Below are 22,926 nucleotides of genomic sequence, written 5' to 3' on the forward strand. Positions count from 1 at the left end.
GAACGAAGCTAGCACAGCGCATTCCGCATCACTGCGCGCACAATCTCGGCTCGACCGCCCACTCATCTTGGATGGTGGGTGCCCTCGATCGTCAGAGCAGGTGGTAAACAAAACTCTACGTGATAAAACACTACAGCCATAAAAGGTAGTCCCGAGTGTGGATGGTATGCAACTAGCTCTTGATAAACTACCAACATGGCAACAGCAGCAAGTGAGAGAGTTCGAGTAGGAGTTTTGACTGGTGAGTTCACGTAATAAACATAATGTGGTGAAATTGCATAACAGATGAATTTCTGTGTGTGGTAAAACTCCAGACTCTTGACAGCAACGTCGGGTGGCAAAGCACAACGAGTCATAGTCCCACCTGTTCAAAAAGCTGTCGGAACTTCCAGTCAGACCAGTGCATGATGACGTGCATGCATGCTGCTATTGGCTAACCCCGGGGCGCTCCTTGCTTGTACACAGTTATAACGCTTCGCGTTCGGCGTTCGGGCTGTGTTTCGCAGTTAGCATGCTGCATGCATGCTGTCCAGCATCATCCGTAGTAGAACCTAGTACCCGGTCAGTAGTTGGTATGGTAGATTATTAGTAAATTTATTAGTAATAGATCTAGTACTATACGAAACACTAGTAATCTCTGTTGTACCCATGTAATTAGCTCACGAAGCTCACGAAGCTTACTGGGACTCAGGAGGATGGATGAGGTTCTTCTTCACGTGTGGCATCAAGTTCTGAAGTGAAATGATACCCCATGGTCATGATGGACCCCAACTGTTTGCTGACTAGAATTTACTTAACAAATTTCTTGTCACCTTGCTTTATACCTGGGCTTTCCAGGCTCCAGAGCAACCACATAAAGTTGGCATCATTTGCCTAAGCCCTATCTTTGATGTGGGCTGTGGATATTGTCGTTATTGTAAGGTACACCGTTTCATCAGGTTTGCACCTTGCTCTTTGTGAGGAAGTGAAACCCATTCTATAATACGCAATGAATGTTTATGAGTGCAATGGATAGAATATTTCATGAGGTGAAATATAAAATGATCCATTCAACGAGGCGGAGGGATCAATAATTTCATCTTTCACTGAATTAAATATTCTGTTCGTTGCATGAATGAAAAACATTTATTATTTGTTTTATATTTTAACACCAAAAGTAGATCCATGTCATTTGATGTTTGATAAATTTAGAAACAAGACAGAATGTGCGAGATCTGAGATGGAGAGAGTGTTGAGCGCTATATGCTATAGTATAATAGGGTACCGTCTGTCAGTATGCTTGATCGCATGCACGCTGTTTATATGTACCAGTACATAGTGTGCCGGGCACTTGGTGCCTGTGCAAAGGAGCAAATCGCAGTGATCCGAGATTACATCGTAAATGGAGTCACAATTGCACGAATGATGATGCAATAGTAAAATGGTACAAAAGATCATGTCAGAATAACCAATCAAATGACAAGGATCAATTTAGGTAACATATAACATAGTCTATGTATATCATCTCTCTTTCACACACAGGATCTCCATTTAATGTTCTATCTGAGGGACAGATTGTTTTGATACTTCCTTGTAGAGGGGGCAGTATTAGTACTTGTACACAAAATATTGCTTACTTCCAGTAGCTGGACTTTTAACTCAATCGTAAGCCATTTGAATTGCAATACAGATACACTACCAACTGACCACTGGTAGTATGGATTAAGACAGAGATTACTGGTGCATAGGTATGCATAGCTGAGTCAGTGAGTTCATCACTGGAAGACAAATCAAGTGATCAATTCTCATTTTGATAGATGTTCTATGAAAAATTTAAGTTCTTGTGTGCCTGTATACATTCTTCTACCATTAGGGGCTGGCCAAGAGATTTCTAGTCATGGATGGGATGTTGCATAGATGAAATTTATGTTTTCAAGCTCAAAGCTGTACCTAAGTAAGTTTTGACCAGAAAAATGAATTTGAACTATGCCACCACATTTTGTATAATACATAAAAATAATTACAAGTTAAAAGTACAAGAGAATCTGCAGGGTTTTTTTTCTCTCTGTTCGTGAAGCATTTGTTATGTGTCTAGAGAGTTGACCCATTGCACATGAAGAGTTTGTTTGCAAAAACCGATAAGTCCATATTTGTCAAATGGAGATATTTGCGATCAAAGGTCAAGAAAAATAAAGAGAATAATAAGAAATTTTTTGCCTCTTTTGACCATAACTTCAAAAATGTACCTTTATATGTAGTGACCAATATATCATTCAAAAGGTATTATTTTGTACTTTATGACAGAGACCGTACTTCAAAATCTTCAAAAATGGACTTATCGGTTTTTGCAAACAAACTCTTCACATTTACTGTTGGTGGTGAAAACATTCAATTGATAGAATTAAATTTGTCTCCCATTTATGACAGTGAGTGACAGATGCTCAAAGCAGGAAGCTGTGGATAAGAGTGGACCAAATTTGAAGACATTGGTTGAAGACAGTGATGGGTAAGTCAAATTCCAAATATGACCTTTGTAGAACAGAAATATAGTTCATTTGATATGAGATATATATGCCATTTTTATTCCTTTAACATATTTTGGAACACTGTATTTTAACAGATGACTTTGACAGATTTCATTCATGGATTACATGTTTGTAAACATAAGCAAATGTTGCAATTATATATCCCTTTTCAGTTATTTTTACTGGTGTATGAACATGTAGTAGGTACATCCAATTCCGCCACGTTATACTATTATGTATGCAGTGGTCTTTCCAAGTTCTTTATTGTGGAGGTGTGTGTTCTGGTATTTCATTGTCAACAAGAAAACATTAAAGGCATAATTTACCATTCGCAGATGAATCAAAAACCCAGCATTAGTGATTAAAAATAGTTCTAAGATGTGAGTTAGGGATAGAAACAACCACTGTAGAAATTTGAATCCATATGATCGATGTTAATTACGTTGAAATACACACAATGTGAACAATAGTTACAATAAAAATGTTTCCAGACTATAAAACCATCTACAGTTATGGTTTAATGAGAAAATACTGATATCTCCTTATATTTTTGGCTTTATATCAAAAATGTTATATGGTAGGGTGTTTTGTGATACAACAGACCTACACATATGCATTAAATGTGATGTCTTGAAATTTTTTTTTTGATCACTGCTCCCAAAGGTAAACAGGGCCTTTAATATTGCCCATATATTGCATGTTACTTTCTAACTAAAACAGTATGTAGTATGAATGCCAGAATTTTTCTTTTGAGACCTCATTTTGTATTTCAATGCAGGCTTGGAGGTGAAGTTGTTAGCTTGAAGATTGTTCCAGATGAGATATCATGCATCAAGGTATATACACTGTATGTGTGCCACAAATGAGCAAAGTATGACAGCATGTGCAGTATTATTGTCTCAAAGGTGTTTCATATTGTCTGTGTGTGTGTTGTGTGTGTGTATGTGGGTGTATTTTTATGTATGATGTGAATAGATGTTTCTATGTGTGTTTGAGGATATTTATGGATGTGTGTTTGAGGATATTTATGGATGTGTGTTTATATCTGCATGCATTTAGATTTGATTATAAAACATTTGATATTGATTCAATCAGGAAATAATTTTTCAACTCAAATTTGATTAGCAATTTCAGCTGATGAACAATATTTCAAGTGGTATACTGGACACTTCTATAGAAGAAAACTGCTACACAAAAGTTAGTTCGTGTAGCAGTGATGTAAAAATGCATAGCAAATTGTGATGTGATAACAGGAAAATTATTCCCTGGATCATTCATTTGTATATAGTTGTATTGATAACATTTTTTGTGTGTGCATAAGCGTTTCTCATTTTACAACCAAACTGTCTCATTTTCCAACCAAACTGTCTCATTTTCCATCTTTTTTCTCTCTCTATGTAGGAAACTCTCATTGCATGGACTGATGATGATAATCTAGATCTCATATTAACAACTGGTGGCACAGGATTTGCTGACCGTGATGTCACTCCAGAGGTATGTAGGTCATCATGATCCTTGGGTCATTCTTTGAGGAGAGAAGCTGTTTGTATTAATGTAGAAACCTCAGATATGTACTAGTTTACTGCCAGTGGATGTATTTATATGCAGTCCTCTGATGCCTCTGCATAATATTGTCACAAATGGCTTTAGGTGGTATCAGTTTGATTTTATCAAAATGGGAAAAGAGTCCCTTGAATTGAGTATACTCCAGTGGCAAAAATTTTGCTTCAGTTTGTGTTTGTGGTTTTGTTTTTTTCATATTTTGTGAGTCAACTGATAAACGTGATATTAACAACATGACAAATTATCATTATTATTTTTTCAAAAATTTCTAATCAAATCCAGTATAATAATATGTTGTAATATTTTTATCTCCATTTCAGTTGTTTTCATTTCATGAATTGCTTGTTGTATTTATGTTTAATGGAAGGTAAACCTGAATTTGAATTATTTGAATTATTATTGATCATGAATTTAACCATTTGGGATATTGTCACATGATTGTCTTCCAAGTCCTGATTCGGGAAATATGCTCAAGAAATATATTGCAGTGGCGGATCCAGGCGGGGGCGCACCAGGCGCGCGTCCCCCTTTATTTCTTGTTAAAACGAAAGAAATAAAAAGAAAAAAATTAATTTAATTTTGTTAAGGCACCTCCCCTTTACAGAATTCCTTGATCCACCCCTGTATTGTACATAGTGATAGTTAAGGCTCAACTTGTAGAAAGACTCCTAGCATCTAGGAAAGTAATGTAGAGACAAGCAAAATTGCCCAATCCACCATTTAGCTCATGTAGCATTGTAAGCAAATGAAGCAGTATGTTTATTGGATCTAAAGGTCTTTTACCGCTTCGCATCGTGTGATATGAGGGGAGGTATGCACATAGTTGTACTCTGTTAGTAGATAAATCTATGTGCAATTATATGTAGATCTAGAAGAGATATACGTTATAACCATTTAAGTTTTCCACAGTTAGTGTTTGTTTTCTGAAAGCACCTGCTGCATTTTTTACACTGTCATATTTGCATGCTCATATTTTGCCTAGATAAGTTTTGTAAACATTTCAGTTTTGTTTTTCTTACATGCTGGTAAAAATGGCACGCACAACTTTATGCCAGATTTCTGACTTTATTTGTCTAAATGGCATATTTCTTTGTTTGCCATAAAGTTTTCTAGCTTAGTGAAAGAACACTTGACTTGCCTCTTTCAGAAGGCAGGGAGAATATTACTTTAATGTGTTTGTCAGAAACAGGTAGAAAAATTGTCTACTTTTCACTAAAAAAAAAAAAGAGAAGAAATTTAGGGAAATCAATTCTATTTATATTTTCTTTATATAGTTGTCCTACTGTGAAATCTCATATTGTAGTCTTCTTATCCAGCAATGACAAAACATAGAATTAACCAAAACTTCAGAAATTCATAACTTTTGATCAAATTGTCCTATTTTCCTGTAACTTGAGTAGTACTGATATTTGTGCATTCACTTTATTTGCATAGCTATACATTAGAGCTGAATCCCCTGTAGGTAGAATTTCACTATTAGAATGAACACACCCAAGCTAGCGATAGAAATATAAAAATGAGAAAAAGTGCCAAGTATGTGATATTTTACTTGTTTGCTGCAACATAGGCTACAAAGGCTGTGCTGGAGAAGGAAGCACCTGGATTAGCTATGACCATGCTCATGGGGTCACTCAAGGTCACTCCTCTTGCTGCCCTATCCAGGTAAAGCTGATTCATCTTCACAGTACTCACCGGAAGACACTTAAATGTATACCCTTTCCCCCTATCTTTATTAGTAGGGACTCATGATAATTTTAGATTATTGTATCTCTTGGAACATTTCCAAGAAATCATAAACACAGGCATGATATTCAGTAGATTTATATCTGATTTCAGATTTTTTTTTTCAAGTCTACACACATTTTGCTTTTTCCATGTATCAAAATCACCTGAAAATGTTGATTTCCGATTTTTTTCAACAAACTTCAATATCATCCCTGTAAACAGAAAATACAACTGCCCTCCCCCACCCAACCCCACCCCCACCCAAAAAGAAAAAAAGAAAGAAAAAAGGAAAAAAAAGAGGCAGCATTTTCAGATTTGAACTACTCTAGGACAGTTCTGCAAGTACAAATTCCTCCACCTGAGCTGGAGCTACAAGACTTTTATGCCACTACATGTTTTTGTACCTTCCAAAATATTTTCATCAGCAGTCACAAATTTGAGGATACTCAAACCAATGTTTTTAATGTGATCATGCAATTATGACACCGACCAGCAGCAAATATAGCAGTTTTGAAATGACAAGTGAATAAAAAAGGAAACATGAAGCCAATTTAAAAAAAAATGAACAATTGCATTTTAGTTGTAGCTTTGTCATGAATGGCTTTGATCTTTTTGGTTTCTAGAGCCATGTGCGGTATAAGAAAAAGGACGCTAATAATCAATCTTCCTGGCAGTGTGAAGGGATCCCAGGTAAGACACTTAAGTTTGTCTTTTGAAAATACACCAAATCAATGTTCACTGCTTATCAAATATGTGCATTACATGCTAATAGTATAATGCAAAACAGCAGTTTGTAATTGTGCAAAGATCACAGACTGGTAAAACATGGTATTATGTTGTTCAGCAAAGAAATTGTTTTGTGCAGTTTTCCTCCTTAAGTCTCTTCAAATTATAACACTTGGCATAATTTGTATCTTTAAATACATGTATGCTTCACCACAAAGTGGCATTTTTTTTTCTGTAGTGACATTTATGGGGATTTCAGGAATTAAAATAGAAAACATGAAACATGTAAAACACGAGAAAAGTATCGGTTAAGACAGAATCGACAAGGCATAACAATACCCAAAATAATGTAGATGTGACATGATGATTTTTGAAAATTTCATATAATTTCCATTTAATTGTTTTAGAACTTGTATAACTTCAATTTTGAAATTGCTGATAGGCACATGTTATGATGATAACACATTTGAGAATGATAGACAGGTAGGAAAAAGTATGATAGTGTTTTTTGATGACCATAACAAGAATAGAATTAATGTGCAGGATCTAATAGATGTAGTAGCTATCCATTTTGTGACAATACCACGTTTGAAGGTAATATACAGGTTGGAAAAGATGTAATAGCCAGTTCATGTTATAACAATAACATGTTTGAAGGTAATGTACAGGTTGGAAAAGATGTGATATTCAATGCATGTAAATGTTATTGTAAATGTTATGACAATAACATGCTTGAATATAATATACAGGTTAAAGATATGTAATAGTGATTGCATGTTATAACAATAACACAATTAAAAATGATATAGAGGTTGGAAATGATGAAATAGCCCGTGCATGTTATAATAATACTATAAAAGTTGATATTTTTGCGTGAATTTTTCGCGCTTGGCAGGGTAAGAAGAGTTTTGCGTGTTTTCAATTCCCCTGAATCAAGACATCAACTACTGGAAGATATAGCAAAAATATTCGCGTGCTTTTATTTTTGTGCTAGTTTCGGGTTGTGTGAAATGCACAAAAATTTCAACACCGCGAAAATTTCCACTTTTACAGTAACATTGAAAAAAAAAAAAATATATATATATATGGTACTGGTTAGAAAGGCTGTATTATCCAGTTAATGCAATATAGAAACATGTCATCAGATTTTCTTTGTAGGAGATATGTGTAATAACTTTTTTATATCCTTTCATCTGCAGGAATGTTATGGCTTTGCTCTGCCCACCTTGCGCCATGCCATTCAGCTCCTCAAAGGAGAGAAAGCTGGTGTAGCAGCCACACACAAAGAACTGGCCACCACCGGACCACTAATGATAACTCGTATTCAGGTATATGCGGCTTCCAATTTGTGAAATATAACAAATGTCTAACTGCAACTGGCGAGGCACGAATGCAGTTCTTTGCCTACCTTAATCTCATCACTAAGGACATGATGATTATATCAAGGCAGGGTTGTCTTTTTTCATCAAAAAAGTGTTAGTGTGTGTGTGTTTCTTTTTTTTATTTATTTGTTTGATTTTAGCTTGAATTTACTGGTCTGATGAATGTGGTATGTTGAAACATCAATAAGGGTGGGTATTGCATCTTCAGAATAGTCAGTATGAGTAGAAAGCTGACATCTTGTTTATTGTTGGTAAGTATATGCATGCTTGTGATGGAACCTTCATAAGACTTACATTACATTTGCAGTGTCATTGGAATAACTTGACAAAGCAGTTGTAAGATTGTGATGTAATGCATTTTAACAAGACATGGCTCTATATTATGCGGTATTAACATGAAATTTAGAAATCAAGATTTTTTTGTTTTTACTGATTTTTCACTTGCATGGGCTTTTGCATCAGTTTCCATACATTTGCTATTGATTGGCTATGTGAGAAACCACTCAAATTTTTCTAGGATTTTGAAAGAAAGGGACCATATGAACAGAAGAAGGAAGGAAGAGAGATGGAAGGAGAAGAAGATTTAGCCACATGTCTGCCTCCAAAACAAGAACTCTCAAGGGTGCTTTCTTTATGTCTGTGTGTCCAGGCTGCTCAAAGAAGGAAGAAGAAGAAGAAGAAACACAAACGTACATGTGAGCCCCAGCCTTCAGAGAACTCTGACACACAGCGGAGTGGCATTAGGACCAGACATGGGCTGGAGGCTTTGGATCGAGTAAAAAGGTCTCGAGACATCGCGAGAGAGACATCCAGTTTCGATGTGAGCAAAAGTTTCAAACACATCGTACAGAAAGCTAGCAAACAGACTCCCAAACGGAACCAGGAACACTGGAAGGAGACAACAATGGAGAAAGAAACAAACAATGACAAAGATGCGGAAGTAGAGATTGAAGAAAATGATGAGCAAACCACAACAGATAATGATGATGGTGGTGGTGCTGATGATGATGATGATGATATTGCATCTTCTGCCAGTCATAATCCTGTGGATATTGAAAACATTATGAGCCACTTGGAAAATATAGATGACAGTGACAGTAGCGTCTGTGATAATGCAGGCCAGAATGTCAGTAAGGCTGACATTCGTGAGGATAGAGCGAATGTAGGTGGTACGCATGATGGAGATAAGGATTATGGGACGTTCCCAGGGAAGGAAGGCAGTGATGAGGAAAGTGACACAGACGTGGATGATGATGATATCTGTCATTCTTCAAATGAAGGGGCGGACAGTCCCAAAGCAACTGATCTACGAGTAGCAGCGAGACGCCTCTCACCCATCACTACCATTGATATGAGTGCCCTCAGAGAGGACAATGGTAAAAGTCAGAGTGCCTCACAGAGGACTGAAAGGAAAAAGGGTGATTTGGGTGTGTTTCAATTTGACCCAGAGGACACCAATGAGTCACCGCCCGTAAAATCAAAAAGAGTCATCGTTCTCTCGAGACCTTTTGGAACTCGCAAGCCAAGAAAAGTTGTCAAGAAAACATCCGCAAAGAAAGGGAAGTCCAATGCGGAGACGCATCGCATACAGGCAGGAAAGCCCCTCATGAGGTTCCTCAGAACACATCCCCTGCTCAAAGACATCACTCTCTCCCGTGGGAAGCGGAGCGTGAAGCGCGACCTCGTGATGAGGCGGAGGGGGGATGAGAGCGTGGACACAGGCATCTGGAAAAGGATGGAGCGGATCCAAGAGAGAAACCGAGTAGACGATCTCTTTGATCCCACAGAGGAGGGGCGGAAGTTACAAGAGCTGATCAGGAAGAACAAGAAGAGAAACGAGTATGTCGTGGCTTGGTATCTGTGGTGTCCAGGTCATGGCAACTGTCTTAGGAGATGTGGAAGCTATGGCAGGTGTTCTGAAGGTGAGTTGTTGATACCTGATGCATCCTTTAGTCTTAGACTTTGACTCTCTTAGCACAAACTCTACAAATATCCCCCATATTTTTATCTGTACTTTAGTACTTGGCATTACAGTGGCATGTTTGGAGCTTTGTAATCTGTCAGTCTGACTTCTGATGTACAGATAGAAAAGGAGCTTTGTAAGCCACTAGTCTGACTTCTGATGTACAGATAGAAAAATATGTTTTATTTGCTTCTTTGTTTACATTAAGCAGTTACACATTCTGACAAAGAATCCTCATAGTGATCTGCATGGTATGACTGCTTCTTTCTAGTATTAGCTTATGCATTTAGTTTGATTCTCTTAGTAGTAGAAGCTATCCGTGCAGATGGCCTAAGTTTCATAAATATGCTGTATAAATATGCTGCAGTGAAATACATATCAACTATATATATATTTTTTTGACATTCAGTTTTTAAATTGCTATTTAAATCATTTTGATCAGTTCATCACATGTATAAGTTTCCTGAAATGTCACAGAATGTGGAGATCTCTAGAGAAATATTGATACCAAGTTATCATAGCAGGTTGTATTGTGCAAATCAGACAGGAATATTGTTTGCTGCAAGCATTTTATTTTCAAATGCCCAGCTGCAAGCTTTACATAAGGACATGATTGTGTGTTGTTGTTTTTCCCGTTTGTCCCCCCTCTCCCATTAGGCTGCCAAGGAGCAGCCCACAAGCAGGACCGTCATAATTGTTCAGTGGTCGTTCACCTTAAGCTCTTCCTGGGAGACTTGGACCACTGGTCGGTGAAAATCAATGGTCACCACGTCGCCCCTGACAGCCGGGTTGTCTGGACCCCGCCCCCGCCCGACAAGGTGCGGCACGACGTGGACATGAGAGACCTGATCGTCTCGCAGAGGGAGAAAGGTGAGAGCCTTCAGGACATCCACAAGCGGCTGATGGAGGACCCTCTCCTCGCCCGCATTACTCCCTCCAAGAGGCGCATGACAAACCTTCTCTACAACAGCAAGCATCTCAAGACAAAGCGGATATGCAATGAACGACAGAAAGAACAGAAGGTTGAACCCGGCACATGACAGACTATTTCTGTGGTGTTTGTTAGGGTGTCTGTCGGTTTCCAGAAGCACTTCTCATCTGCCAAACTGTCTCGTTAATTCAATGTGTTCATCCAACCAAATAGGGAACACTCTGTGTGACTCACTAGTTGCTAGTCATCGCAATGGTGGAAACTTTCTATTTGCATTCATTTGTTTGCTGAATTTCCAGTCATTCTTATTCTGAAGAAGGTGTTTTGATTCTATTCAGGTCAGTTCTGCAGAAATATGTTCCATGTTCTAAATGACATATGCCCAACTTTTTTGCAATTACAATACACATTTAATGTGACTGTAAAATAGACTTATACAAACGTGTAATGTTTGCTCTTGGATGACACATTTTCAAATATTTTCAATTCAATTTAGTTAATTCAATGAAATTTAGATACTAGAAGTGGGAATGCAGCAATTAATTACCTTAAGTTGGTAAACAAAACATTACAACAAAGGTGACATATTTACTTGAAATATACTTACCCATCTTATAAAAAGAATCTTGTGAGCATGCTGTATTATTTGTTGAGACTGTATTGCTGTATAGTAAAGGCATGTAAAACTTGCATAATTCCATAACTTCTTATTCTTTGTGTCAAAAACAAAAACTAAATATTTTGTTTCTCTTTCCTCTCTTTATCAGTCGACTTGAACATAGAGTGGAATCTCCCCTTAAAATGAATATTTATGCATCCTTCATCATTATAAACAGTCAACTCGACTTAAGTCAACTATACGTATGTCAAATTATGAAAATAGAATCCCCACACTCCCAATAAAAAACAAACAATCAAATTGTATTCACTGTGAATATGATGATAGTTAAGGAATTCGTAGGATGTGGGTTCCTTTTGCTGGTGCTATGCACTGTATGGATTCAAAAGGATATTTCTCAGGGTATTGTCTGATGTTTGTTTATTACATCAAAGTTTGTGTGATACTTTTCACTGTATCATGATGTAACTGTATCATAGTGCATTGCACTATGGACACAATAATCACACATGTGCAGACACGTAGACATGAAGACATAATACAACAAATAAAGACATGACTTTACATATCTTGACATTCACGATGTGACATAATGGAAACATGAAGACAACTCACAAGATCAAATGAAAATTGAAGAAATCCTGTAGAATATAAAGAAGGAATCCTGTGCAACATAGGAATTACAGTCACTGTTACCATGATAGAGTTTGATGTCACTCGAAAAAAGCTAATTATGATGTTGATAAGTACCATTGAAGACGAGCAAATCAATGAAAGATTTTAATATATAAATTACATTTTTTATGATGACAATATCTATTGTCAAATCCCAACTTCTCTTTTTTCTTGCCTTGTCATTCAAAATCATGCAAAGGATGATTACATGTAGGTCTCATTTCATAGAAAATGTTGTAACATCAAACCAACTCTTGGTAGACTGGCAACTTTATGTAGCAAAACCAATCTGGAAGTGGGACTCTTGTCATCAGCATGACACTTGTCACTGCTTGGAATGGGGCCCTGAACAGGTATTTTATGTCAGTAATGAGTTATTATTTATTTTTTAATGTTTATGTTCAGAACTATCTTTTTGAGACATGGCTGAATAAAGAATTTGCCTATGTACATGACTTACACTACATGTAATTATTGTTTTTTTGTTTGAACCTGTTGTATATTTCAATATCTTTCATAGTAATAGTGCCTGAAGGAAGGAAAACCCAGAAGTGAATTTGTAGTGATTTGTCACATGCAGAACATCATACACTACCTGAAATGTTTAGCAATGGGTAAAAAAGAAAAGGAATATTGAAGTTTGTTGGTGTGTTGATGTTATTTGTGCAGTAGGCCTACTGTCTTTAATGGAGGAGCCTGCAGACTTTTCTACAATTTCAGCATTCTTTAAATACTTTTTTGAGGGGGAGGGGGAGGGATGGGGTTACAAACGCATTCGTTAACACCTGTGGGTTTTTATTGTTTATGTTGTGAGTGCCTGCATGTGCCAATGTCTGTTTCTTTATTTGCCAGTACAAGGTGGTTGGTGAATTGCTGTATTTTGAGTATGCTTTGTTGAACCTCACAGTTTCATTGTTCCAAAGACACTATTGGTAGCTTTGTTCAACTTTTTTATTATTATGTATTTAGCTTCTAGCGGATGCTGATATGCCTATAACTATGTTGGACATTTCTCAAACTTTTAATCAAGACTGATTGATAATTTGGTTGTCTTATTACTATTGTTATTATAATTGTTATTGTTGTTATTATCATATTATTATTATTGTTATTATTATTATTATTATCATCATTATTATTATTGTTACTATTATTATCATTATTATCATTATTATTAATATCATTGTTGTTGTTGTTACTATTATTATTGCATGTATTACTATACTACTACTACTACTAGCACTACAAACACTACCACTAAGACTACTGTTACAAGTGTATTATTATCATTTTCATTATCATTGTTTTTCTCACAAAAATGGATTCAAGGTCTCTTTAAATCTGAAATTTTTGATCAGGTTGATTCATTTGGGAAGAACTCAAAGGTTTTGTTTTTTTATGCTGTGCAGCATACAATTTTCCTTTAGCAAGTCAGCCATTTGATGGATCTGTGTGATGATTGTGAGGGGAGACTAAGCGTAAGGGATCACCTGCGGCGTCTGTCTGTCCGACGTCCGTCCGTCCATCCGTCCGTCCGTCTGTCCGACGTCCATCCGTCTGTCCGTCCGTCCGTCCGTCCGTCGTCCGTCCGTAACGCTACAAAAACTTGAATACAGGTGTCAATAAACTTTTAGGGCCCAATGTTTAGTTTTTATGGCACGTTTCAATTGTGGCTCATAACTTTTGATCCATTGGTCCGTTTGTGACCAAACTTGGCTGGTAAATGTCCCTTGGGGAGTTGAAGGTCACCACAAGGTCAAAGGTCATAGGCGGGGTCCATGAACTTCTGGGAGTTAGAAAAACATTAATTTCTTCTACGCGAATGGGCGAGACTCATTTTGGCACTTGCCTTGTTTTGTGTGTATACATGTAAATTGTATGTTACAAATCACAGTGTGCCTACTAAGACTCATCTTGCCTAAAAATGTGAAAATGTATCTGATTTTGTGGTTTTGAAGGTAACATCATTGCTTTAATTATCCTCCAAAACAGTATCCGCATCATCATCACGACCACCATCACTGCCAAAAAATTGGTAAGTCCCTATCAGAGCATTGTATGCATTTATTATTATACAGAGAAGCAATATATAGGCATGCTTCTGAATGTAGTATGGATGATGAATAGCGGTCTGTGGTCTGAGATGGGTTAGCATTCCCAGGCTGTGTTGCCATAGCAACAACTATATTTGATGGATGTAAGTTGTTGGGGTTTTGTTCTTAGAGTAATCATAGAGGATCTGACATTGGAGCTGCCGAGGCTGCCAGATTCTTTGTTATAAAGCATGCATGGGTAACTTCCCAATATCCCAAGCACATGACTTGTTATCGTCCAAAGCACTTCATGATTATATTGATTGACAAGATAATGTCATACTGTCATGATGATCTATGTCTGTCTGTTAGGGAATTGGATCATTCCTTTTTAATATGATATCAAGCAATATGCCCAAGTCTTAACATTTTTTTTTTTCTCAGATGGATTCTGTCAATGATGTGATTTCAGTGTTTGGCGATCTATTTAGCCGATCTGTACATGTATTTTATTTGTCATGAATGAATGAGACACTGAGTTTCCTGCTTTCAGTTCACCATGATGTAGAGAAGGTGGCCCGCCGGCCCCGGGATTCCATCTACCCTGTCATCCCCTTCAAGGATGCCCTTAAGATCGTTATGGAAAACACACCAGTCTTGCCAGTGGAAGAGGTGGATCTGAAGGGTAAGTTGCTACATACGTCTTCAAGCATACTTTATAGGAGTGCACAGCAGTCAATAACATGACTAATGGTTTCAGAGGAGGCAATTTTATATATTCTTTTTTGTTGTTTTACATGGTATCATTGTTCATGTCTGCACTCAGACTTGTTCCTGGTAAGTGAAGACCAGTCAAACTGTATTTGTCCACTTATTTATAGAGGAAATAGTTTCCGTGGCTTATATTAAATACCTGTAAATAGAAATCACTTCATTTGAAATGATTGCCTATTATGAGAATGGTCATTAATTCATCTAAAGTGTTGATTTTCATCATTCCGAAGAGATATACTTCATTGTGCTATTTTTTTCTTTATTATTATTTATCTTTTTTTGTAATGTAAAACTCAGTTGTGTGAAGAAGTATCAAACATTTATACTCAAATTGTCATTTGTCACGATGTTCAGACCTTTAGATTACTTTTAGGCAGTCATGCAGAACTATTATCAAATTCCTGAAGCAGATCCATACTTCTAACCCTGCTGCTGAGGAATTTACAGTCTGGACAATCATTGTGCAGCTGTCGTGGTACAGTTAAACAGTCTGTACACATGGTGAACTGCTTCAATTTCAGATGCCTTAGGGAGAATTGTGTCAGAGGAGATAAAGGCTCCCATCTCTTTGCCTCCATTTCGGAATTCCATCAAGGATGGATATGCTGTCATAGGTAAGTGTTACTTTTTCTTTTTCTGGACTAGGTAGGGCCTACTTGTCTTTTCTTGCTTCTCATTTTAGAGTACTGGAGGTGTTGGATTGGGCTTCTTGTCTGTTTGTATAGTTACACTTTTTATATATACACAAAAATTGTGTATTGGATTGTGTGGGAGGTTTTTTTTTTTTTTTTGCCAAATCTTAGATGAAATCACATGCAGTGGCAAGGCTATAATTTGAATAGATTGTGAAAATTTGAAGGTCAAAGCCAAATTTGTAGCAACCTTTTTGTGCAGTGACATAGATATGTGACAGTCTCTGGATATTACCATGAATATAAATGTACATATTTTTTGTCTTTTTTGCCAATATTTCAGATTGTCATTTTTTTCTTGGGGGGGGGGGGGGAGGTTGTCACTACCTCTATTCAATCCCATTTTTCATAGAGGTGAATTGTCTTATTGATGCAACACTGCCTGCAGAGTTGTAGCAGTTGCCATTACGTTGAGTACTGTATACGCCATATAGCGAGTTTAAATTTTTGCGAATCGGGACTTCCCGACGATTTCGCGAGTGGTTAAATTCGTGGTCGTAGAGAACAGGACTGTACAGAGAAATGCATACGTGTGCGTCACATTCACATCGGGATCAGAGTTATTATTTTCATGTGTCTTTAATTTCGTGAATAGCACCTGACTTGTGTAATTCACGAAAATAATAACCTTGCAAAATATTCAGCGTATACATTAATTGAATGACTTTCCTTTGCCTTGTGGGGCACTCTTCTTTCCCTTTATCATCTAGATGTACCTGGTAATCAGTGTTGGTCTGATCAACTCTTGTCAACTTTCATGATAACATACATGATAACAGATTTTGATGAAGTGTATGTCTCTCATTTCAAGGAGATCAAACATTGATCAAAAAGCTCTATGATGAGCAATGAATAAGATTCATTTTAACATAGACTTTCTCGTCACACTGTTTTCCCCTGCCAGCATCCGATGGTCCAGGTGTGCGTAAAGTGATCAGTGACACGATCGCTGGGGATGTTCCCGATTGTGACCTGACCCCAGGTCATGTGATCAGACTCACCACCGGGGCTCCGATCCCTAAGGGTGCCGATGCTGTCGTCCAGGTGGAGGATACAGAACTTGTGGAAGAAGCTGATGATGTAAGCTTGTAAAATCTGTTCAGTCATGACTTGTTGCCTGCATGCATGGTAAACTAGGAGATGATGTGATACTGTTAGTATTCCCCACATGTGACATGACTGCACTATAAAGTTTGTCCCCGTTTATATTTTTGCCATATTCCAGTGATGATTGACCAGGGCCCCCTTTTATACTAAAGATATAATCAATTATAAATTTCCTTACCACACAGGCTACCACAGACTTACAACTGAAATCAATTATATAATCAATTATAACTCTTCATAAAACAGGGCCGTAATGTCTAACAGATGTGATGGTATTGTAGAGTATTGGTAGGGGAGAGCAGAGATTACCACACAATTGTCAAGTGGAAATAAAATGATGTTTGATAGAATGCAGAACTGCATGAGGATGAGAGGTGTATGTAGTATGTATGTATGTATGTGTTTTGTGAAAGTCTGCATGGTGGCGTAAATGAGGAAGAGAGGTTTACGGTAACACCATGTGTACGTAGTCCCTGAAAGGACTGTTGTTTTGTGATAGAAGACCCTTGAAAGAGGAGAGTGGAGGAAGGAAGCAACATAGGAAGAGTGAAAAAAGAAAGGTAAATAGTGGCAATCAAGGGGCAAAGGTGAGCTGTGTGCAAGGTATACATTTGTTTATTTTCTTTTCAAAAAAAAAAGGAGCTTTTATGGGAACTATTGGGAGATCATTCAAAGGGAGGAGAATAGGATGTGTAGAAGACAGGTCCAAGTAAAGCTAGAGTAAAATGAAACAGAGAGAAAAACACAAAAGTTTACCTAAGTTTAGGATTCTGGAAAGAATTTGTGTGTAGAAATGGAGGAAAGCTGAGAAGTGTTGTGCAAAGAATTGTATGCAGAGAGAGAGAGAGAGAGAGAAAGAGAGAGAGAAAGGGAGAGAGAGGAAGTGCTTTCACTATATCATATCCTGTTCTCACTTTGAACTAAATGCATTAATCTTTTATGAACATTATAACTACTTGAAGCATGGGGAAATGAGTTGCACAATTTTGTTTTTTTTTTCTGAATTTTTAATTATTTTTTTCTTTTTACAGGGCAGGAAGGAAGTGGCAATAAGGATCCTATCGACTCCTAAGTGTGGTCAAGATATCAGGTGTGTTATATCAGTACAGTTTGTATCATTTTACAGAACTCTGATACTTAGCTTCATTTGTAACTACATTGAATTTCAATCAGAATGCATCACATGTTAGTGCCTATTTATGATACAAGATTCAATCTTGGATCTGAAAGCTGAGATCATATTTGTGTGATTTAAGGCAGCAAGTGGGGAAACTCACATTTTGGAAGCAGACAAAAGATGCTAGATTAGAGATGAATGAAATGGAGGGCATCTGCTTGGCTATCAAAGGAGATGGCTCTTTTGTGAGTAATGACTAACAAAATATATGATGTACTTGTATGAGCAATGATTAAGAGATATATGATCTACCTAATTAAATGAGGTGTGACTATTATGAACGGCATGGGGATAGTATCATTAGCAGCCTTGTGACAATTTTGTCTTAAATGCTTCATTGGTCTGCTCTTATTAGTTTTATCCATATGTCCTGTCCATCTCCAGACCCATCGGTAGTGACCTGCAGGAGGGAACCGTACTCCTCATCCCTGGCACCAAACTTGGTCCTCCGGAGCTGGGTCTCCTTGCCTCGGTAGGCATCACCAAGATGCAGTGCTACCGGAAGCCTTTGGTGGGAGTCTGCTCCACTGGGAATGAGGTTAGTAGTGGAAAAATTTAGAAAAAAAAAAAGTGGTTTCCTATAGAATGTAATAGGAAAGTAATGTCAAGAAGTGCTTGAAAGGAGAAAAGGTTTTCTGTTGTCGAGAGAAGGACATTGTCTTGAGTTTTACAGGCTTGATTAGCCATATGCGTAGGTGGAGTAATACGGTGATATTTTGCACAGAAGTTTGTTAAACTCTTGGCATAGTGATTTGAGTAACACACATTTCTCATAGATCCTTGCATGAGTACACTCAGGACTCGTCCTCGACCGGTTAATATTGTAATACAGATATATACATATAGAATAATTCTGCAAATTCACGAAATTCTTCCGTGGAGATGTTTTCATTGCAACTGATTGACAAATTGCCCTACATCGACGTAAATGAGCACTGATCAATTCAGTGCTTATTTACGTCGATGTAGGGCAATTTGTCAATCATTTGCAACAGAATAATTCTGATAATGAAAATGGCAAAACATGATATGAAACTACTACTATTAATGTAAATCATAAGTAAAGTTGTCTGCACAAATATATTCCTGAGAGTCGAGTGTTTTGAAGAAGTGAATTTTTCAAAAATTTTGCCTTGATGAACATTCCTTTCTATCTGCTGCTCTTGACATGGTGTTTGTGTCAGAAATCTTCCAGTGATCATGCTATCGATCTCTTTATCTTTCTCATGGTGATCTAACATGTGGCTGTGAAGAAGATCTTTACCAAACACACTAGAGCTCTTGATGCACTTGAATGACATGATCAGAAGTACAACTGTTCATCATTTGGTAGTAGATGTGATGATAGAAAAAAGGTGAGAATAAGGTCAAAGATGAGTGCTCCATGATTCCTCATTCACATCTCTATGATGCAAACCAGTTAATTGTCTTAGTGAAGATCTTAACCTATAGTGAAAAGTAAATACTGATGAATGTCCTGAAATGCATCTTTGATGTTTGTCTTTCTAAAACTACCATAAGACTTTTAAGAGAAACCTTTTAATATGTCACTCCATTCCTCACAGTTGACCGAGCCGTGGGAGAAACTGCCACCAGGCCATATCTACGACAGCAACCGAACCTCCATGTTGGCTATCTTAAAAGAAATGGACATGCCAACAGTCGATATGGGCATTGCTCCTGACACGTAAGGCTTATCGTCCTTTGAACATATCTGTACTTTTGGAAAACAAAAACAAAACAAAACAAACAGCAACACATGGAGTTATTTAACCTCAGATCTAGACAAGAATGGCATAATTCCTGTTGCTCAAACTTAGAATATTAAAATGAGCTGGAGGGATGCATATTTCCCAAAATTTCCTGTCAGTGTTTGGGATTTAAGATTCAAGATGATTTATTGTCATTTAAAAGTATACATACATTTTGGGGGACATTTAGTGAGTGCAGAGTGCACTATTGTCACTAATAGTACAGTAAAATTGAGCATACACAATAGCATAAACTATACAAAATTGACTTTCAGTATACAATATATGCAACAATAATCACAGTTTTATATATATGCATAAGAAAATTAATTTAAAAAACTAACAGGAAATCTGAAGAGGCAGACAGAGTGCTGAAGCAATTCATTGTTGAACTATGTATCGTGACAGCAGCTTATCATTTATTACATTGATACTCGAAACAAAATTTCACTTAATGATGTAAGTCTTCAGATGTCATTAGCACAGTTTACTCAATTGTTCATTCTCTTTCTCTGATAGGGTTATTTTTGGTATAGAGGGGCTGCAAAGCACAAAGCTTTATTGCACCTAAAATATAACAAACCGGTGCAAAGCTATATCACAGGATAAATGTTAAATGTAGAATGTATGATGAGAAATACTGTAGCATAACCTATTCCTGTCCTAGCATATGAGGCAGCTTGTGCACCCTTTGTCATAATCTCTGATGCATCATTATTATCTTCCCTTCCATTTGAGAGGTGACATGAAGTCCATTGCTAATGTGCACAGTTTTGTCCCCATCTAGTGCATCATACAATTTTCCTTAGCTGATACTCTTTAAACAGTACAGAAAGACAGACAGAAAGAAAATATTCTTCCACTGTTTTCTCATTTGATGTTACTTCTGTTACTGATGCTGATTTTGTATCAGTTACCATGCATTTATACCACCACCTGTTCACTCACAGGGTGGAGGCCACTAAGGACCTCCTCTTAAGGGCAGCTTCCAAGTCTGATGTCATTGTAACTACAGGAGGTGTTTCCATGGGAGAAAAGGACCTCCTCAAGTATGTCTTGTCCGAGGAGCTCAAGGCTAATCTCTTCTTTGGTAGAATCTTCCTCAAGCCAGGGTGAGTGTTGATGAGGAAGGGAGGCAGTATCATGACTTGAAGGTTACTAACTTCAGTGATTCCTTGTAGAATTTGATAGATGTCTATTGCTGAAAAGATTCCTGGCATTCATGGATCAGCGTCTTCATATTTTTAGAAGAGCAGGGAAGTGCAAAAGTAAGGAGGCCGAGATAGATAGATAGGTAGATAGATAGATAGATAGATAGATAGATAGATGGATGGATGGATGGATGGATGGATGGATGGATGGATGGATGGATGGATGGATGGATAGATAGATAGATAGATAGATAGATAGATAGATAGGTAGGTAGATAGATAGATAGATAGATAGATAGATAGATAGATTGATAGATTGATTGATTGATTCCTAGATAGATAGATAGATAGATAGATAGAATAGATAGACAGATGGATATATTCAAATAAATAGGTAGATAGATAGATAGATAGATAGAAAGGGAGGGAGGGAGAAAGATGACAGGTGACAAAAGTAAATGACAGAGAAATGGAAAAAGAGAAAAAGGGAGAGAAAAATAATTCAACATAAGAAAGGAACACATGACGGGGCAAAGAAAGATGAGCTGCAAGACTTTATTGAGTAGCCCGATTCAGATGTAGTGGCGAATATGATTAAGAAGTTGTGAATTGAAGAGAATGACAAATCCTTTGCTTATCTAGAGTTTGTTAATGATGTAGAATATTTTCTTGTGCTTTACCCTCTACAGGAAGCCAACAACATTTTGCACTTTTGAACATGAAGGCTCAACAAAGCTGTTCTTCTCTCTACCAGGTGAAAAAACATTGAAGTGAAATGTAAAGATCGTGTGTGTGTTTCTATCCTCTCTTTGAAAGGAGTCATGATGTTTTTTTGGTATGATGTTGCGTGATACATGCAGTATAACATCTAACAAATTGTTGAACAAAAAATAGGAGTGGAAGACGTATTTGATAGATGGTCCTTTCTGTATGATCAATTTGTCTCATTCTTCAGGATAAAATATGTACAGGAACTTGTTTTATCTGTTCAAGAATAGGCAGCGGCAGACAATCAGGCTGATCCTCTTCCTGTCACGGATGAGATTCATAGATTTTTTAGGAAAAACAACAACAACAAAATGGGAGGAGAGAATGGAGTTGAGGATTTGTGTCATTTTCATGTCATGCCCTCCATTCAATGGATGATGCATAAGAGAAGACACTTTGACACCAATTTTTTTTTTTAATGATCAAGAATACAATTTATAAAATGGTTTAGAGCCTTTGTCATGAGGAGAAACCTGATATACCCCATTCTAGTCAAAGTATAACTGTTGCTGTTGGTACTGCAATCTCAGATGTTGTCTTTTGACTTGTGCTTGTTTCATGCTATTTAATATCTGTTCTGTGTAATTCATCCTTGTCTTCAGGCAATCCTGTGTCAGGCATTGTGACTTTTAACCACTTCGTCTTACCTTGTCTGCGGAAGATGATGGGATATGATAACCCTCACCTCAGGAGGATCAAAGTCAGGGTGAGTAACCTTATGTCTTTTAAGGAATAACTAAATGCTGTCTGTGAGAGCAGAAAACTCCAAAATGGTTCTAAGAGCCTCCTGGATTGTGGCAGTGTTTTCATTGCCACATTGATGAAGACAATGGTACTGTGCACATATGCTCGTGTGACATACTCATCTGTAAGGCATCTCTATGTGTATTTATGGCATTTCGTTCAAGCTGCAATATCTTTGAAAATGGCTAAATTCTCACTTTGTTCACATGGACTGAAGATATCTTTAGATTTTGTGTGAACATAATGAAGGAATGAGTTGAAACTTGTAAATCTGTGCATAAACCTTTTACTTCTCTATTTTGATTTGTTTGTTTATTTGTTTGTTTGTGTGTGTGTTCATTTTTGGGAGGAACTAAAATGTACTTATTGTGTCTTGGCATGGTTTCCTCTTAACACATTTTCCCATCACATAGATTGAGAGTGACATAGAACTTGACCCACGCCCCGAGTTTCAGCGAGTCCTGCTAGACTGGAGCACAGATGATGGCGTTCCCAGGGCAACCACGACAGGCAACCAGATCAGCAGCCGCCTGATCAGTCTCCGCCAGGCCAACGCACTCTTGGCCCTCCCCAGCAGGACAGATGAGGTTCCAATGCTCCCAAAGGGCTCCCTCGTTGAGGCTGTGGTGCTCAGGATATGA

The 22,926-nt window shown here is 37.4% G+C and overlaps 1 protein-coding gene across 1 annotated transcript; it reads left to right on the top strand.

Moving 5' to 3' along the window:
* The first annotated feature begins 138 nt into the window (after nucleotides 1–138).
* Nucleotides 139–22,926, top strand: LOC139719519 (gephyrin-like). Its single transcript, XM_071630935.1, has 20 exons — nucleotides 139–241; nucleotides 2,407–2,485; nucleotides 3,283–3,340; nucleotides 3,906–3,998; nucleotides 5,635–5,729; nucleotides 6,416–6,482; nucleotides 7,718–7,846; nucleotides 8,550–8,895; nucleotides 8,986–9,822; nucleotides 10,521–10,895; nucleotides 14,675–14,806; nucleotides 15,417–15,509; nucleotides 16,492–16,667; nucleotides 17,726–17,784; nucleotides 18,256–18,409; nucleotides 19,437–19,558; nucleotides 20,573–20,734; nucleotides 21,463–21,527; nucleotides 22,144–22,247; nucleotides 22,699–22,926. The coding sequence occupies exons 1-20, from the start codon at nucleotides 196–198 to the stop codon at nucleotides 22,924–22,926; spliced, it is 3,420 nt and encodes a 1,139-aa protein (XP_071487036.1). The 5' UTR covers nucleotides 139–195.

The sequence above is a fragment of the Diadema antillarum genome, unplaced genomic scaffold (genome assembly GCF_040938485.1).
Source record: "Diadema antillarum isolate AM-2024a unplaced genomic scaffold, OU_Dant_1.0 scf00000111, whole genome shotgun sequence".
Taxonomy (NCBI): domain Eukaryota; kingdom Metazoa; phylum Echinodermata; class Echinoidea; order Diadematoida; family Diadematidae; genus Diadema; species Diadema antillarum.

Excerpts from the sequence above, each read along its gene's own strand:
- LOC139719519 (XM_071630935.1), top strand. The coding sequence starts at position 196 with ATGGCAACAGCAGCAAGTGAGAGAGTTCGAGTAGGAGTTTTGACTG. Across the intron at positions 8,896-8,985 it reads AGATAATGATGATGGTGGTG|ATGACAGTGACAGTAGCGTC; the intron begins GTGCTGATGATG and ends TGGAAAATATAG. Across the intron at positions 22,248-22,698 it reads TCAGGAGGATCAAAGTCAGG|ATTGAGAGTGACATAGAACT; the intron begins GTGAGTAACCTT and ends CCCATCACATAG.